The sequence below is a fragment of the Sinocyclocheilus anshuiensis genome, unplaced genomic scaffold (genome assembly GCF_001515605.1).
Source record: "Sinocyclocheilus anshuiensis isolate Anshui unplaced genomic scaffold, SAMN03320099.WGS_v1.1 scaffold2042, whole genome shotgun sequence".
NCBI lineage: Eukaryota > Metazoa > Chordata > Actinopteri > Cypriniformes > Cyprinidae > Sinocyclocheilus > Sinocyclocheilus anshuiensis.
The window spans coordinates 141,631-144,856 of record NW_015544246.1 but is presented as its reverse complement, the minus strand read 5'-3'; the positions used below and the strand labels follow the sequence as shown (position 1 = coordinate 144,856).

Sequence of the window (3,226 nt, the reverse complement as noted above, 5' to 3'; positions counted from 1 at the left end):
AAAACACCATGATTTTACTTTATCAGGTTTATTAGGGAAAACAGCTAATACGATGATGATATTATTATTACATTTGTAAAAGAAACTAAATTATATAAAAGAATATAGTCGTTTTGAGTGTATTTTATTTGTTTTGTTTTAATTTCTAGTTTGTTTATTTGTTTTGCTTGGTTTTGTTTTATTTTGTCTTACAAGCAAAATCCTGATCCATCAGGACTCCATTCCAGACGGTGGCGGTAATGCACAAATCAGTTAGGTTGACAACCGCCAATAAACACCAAAGAAGGAGAAGAAGAAGAAGAAGAAGAAGAAGAAGAAGAAGAAGAAGAAGACGAAGAAGAAGAAGAACATGTTGAAGGTTTTAATAAAATAGTCAAGTGAAATAAATAGTAAAGTCTAATTTGATTTTATTATAGAGACGGGACTGATAAACAGAATATAAAACTATGTTCCACACTCCGGAGCTGAAGGTGGCGGTAATGCACCTATTTACGTTGGTTGCCAGCCGCCGTTAAAATCCAAGAAGAAGAACAAGAACCCTTTTAGGCGCGGGAGGACGAAGGTTACGGTTACAAACAAAATGGCTGAAGACATGCAGAAAAAGGATAGTTCTGCTGCTGATTTTTTTTAACGCTTTGCAGTCATTTCACAAATTAAAACGTAACAAGATGGACTACAGCTGTGTTTGAGCAAGAAATAACTTGTCTTTAGTATTTAAAAAAATTAGAACTTAAGGATTTAATGAAACGGAACCTGTTAAAGAGGGATTGAGTGGATAAACTGAAGAGCAGCATGAACCGCAAGAAAGACAAGGGCTTTGAGAGCCCACGACCATATAAACTATAAGTATCAACTACACTATTCTCACAGCATGCATGAATATGATTACAGTTGTGTTTACTTGCCAAATCAGGATAGATTATTAAAATCATAATTTGCCGTCGCATGAATTTAACACTACAATGTTTGTTTATCTTTTTACAACCCATCAGGTAGTCTGCATCAACAACATCAATTTTCAGAGAAAGTCTGTCATTGTGAGTAACTTAGTCATTTATATTCCGATTCTATGTAGATTCTGAACATGATGTGTGTATATGAAGCAGAAAATGGGAAATAGGCAGACTTTTAATATGCAGTATGTTGAAAAATTAAAACGTGTGAAGTTTGAGACAAGACTTTAAAAAACTTTATTTAAAATTATGTAATACTGAACAGATTATAATACAGTCTGATAATTATAAATGTCATGAAGCTTAATTTTTTTTAACTATTAACAAATGTTGATAAAATGTTAAAATATATTTTGATTATGGCATTGATAAATGTGCCAGAATTATTAATATATACAGTAGTCAACATTTGAAGTGGATCAAAAAAGTTCATCAAAGTTGTCCTAAGACAAGAATGCATTTTGGTTTTAGGACAACTTTGATGAAAGGTTTTGATCCACTTCAAATGTTGACTAGTGTATGTGTGTGTATATTAGGGCTGCACGATTAATCGCATGCGATATTTTACGCGCATCTTATCAGTAAAGCCGGTTCTGTAATCAGCGGTAAATCTCCATCACCTGCGTGCTTTCACATTGAGCAGCATTAACTACACAGAGCCGTTGTTCACTGACGAGCTGCGCTAAACCACGTTCATATTCGCGCGATTTTTTGCGCTGCTCATCAGTGAACAACGGCTCTGTGTAGTTAATGCTGCTCAATGTGAAAGCACGCAGGTGATGGAGATTTACCGCTGATTACAGAACCGGCTTTACTGATAAGATGCGCGTAAAATATCGCATGCGATTAATCGTGCAGCCCTAGTATATATATATATATATATATATAAAACATTCATTTTCTCTGAATAGGGTTATGTGGAGCTGACCATCTTTCCAACAGTGATGAACCTCAACCGTATTAAATTGAATAGCAAGCAGTGCCGTATCTACAGGGTGAGAGTGAATGATCTTGAGGCTCCATTCATTTACAACGACCCTACACTGGAGGTCTGCCATCATGAATCCAAGCAGTAAGCTCAGTTATATTTATGAACTTTCTATTTGGCAAAAAATGGACACTAAGTTATATTAAATGAGAGGAATCTTTGTTTCAAATTTTAAAAAACAAAATTCAAACAAAAACTGTTAACAAATGTTTTTGAGAGATTTAATTCCAAAATTAAAAAAAATAATTTTAGGTCCTTTATGCAGTATTTTCATGTTTACGTTTTCACATTCATTTTTGCATTCTTATTTTAATTACTGTGGAGTGAAATATGACCCACACGGTTCTTTTTGAAATTCACCTGTGTATCTGTCATCTGTCAGTATTTAATTTCTCATTAGTAGTAATGTTTTGGAAATCAAATCTGCTCTTGTCTTCATCTTGCTACATATTTTCTCTGTATCACTGTGTGGTTAACAGGAGGAACCTGAACTATTTCTCCAGTGCTTACACAGCAGCTGTTAGTGCTGTAGATCCAGATGCTGGAAATGGGGAACTTTCCATTAAAGTTCCTTCTGAGCTCTGGAAACAAGGAGATGGTGAGTAGATCAAGCGATATGAAGTTTTAAAGTCGGCATGAAATCAAAATTGACAATTCTTATTTTTTGATGGAATACTGTAGTGTTTATTATAAATAATTTATCCGTGCACTTCATTATTTTTAAAAAATTCATGTGCCCTTGTAATCTTTAATCAAAAACGTTAACCTACCCTCCCTCTCAAAACGACTCCTCTACTCTTCCGGTCACGAGCTATGGCGCAAGGGCGGAGCTATCTGGAACTGCCAACAGCTGCAGTGACATTAGTGATGTTTGGGGGGAAAAGCTGAAGCTGTTGCTTCACTTTAGTTTATTGCACTGACACCAGTCATGAGGGAGTATGTTACCCTTAAACATTGAAAAGATACTAGGATATTATGACAACATTACTCTTAGGACATCGCAAACTAATTTTTTTTTTTTATGAATATGACTTAACTTGATGATTGGCAATGCCCCAACTTCCAACGATCCAATCAATTCCCGAAGGACAAACTCAAGTCCCGCCCTCTCATTTCAGATGCTGTTTCACTCGACACTCGATATACGTCACAGTAGAGAAGAAAAGACAATTGCAACTTCCATTTCATGCCGACGGAGTTTGGAAACTAAAGTTTACATGTCTGTTTGAAATAGTTATGGCTCGATTCTTTTGTAATTTAAAGGTCCCATATTGTCAAAAATGAA

At 35.2% G+C, this 3,226-nt stretch overlaps 1 protein-coding gene across 3 annotated transcripts in view; it reads left to right on the top strand.

Annotated features, from left to right (window-relative positions):
* The first annotated feature begins 543 nt into the window (after positions 1–543).
* The window catches only part of taf2 (TAF2 RNA polymerase II, TATA box binding protein (TBP)-associated factor), a 90,578-nt gene continuing 87,895 nt past the window's right edge, over positions 544–3,226 (top strand). Inside the window, exons 1-4 of one of the 3 annotated variants that reach the window (XM_016498452.1) lie at positions 544–842; positions 983–1,037; positions 1,865–2,025; positions 2,421–2,539. In XM_016498452.1, coding sequence (XP_016353938.1) covers positions 793–842; positions 983–1,037; positions 1,865–2,025; positions 2,421–2,539 — 385 coding nt within the window. In that variant the 5' untranslated portion in view covers positions 544–792. The remainder of the gene's footprint in view (positions 843–982; positions 1,038–1,864; positions 2,026–2,420; positions 2,540–3,226) is intronic. The other 2 variants (XM_016498451.1, XM_016498453.1) reach the window with 2 other exon arrangements.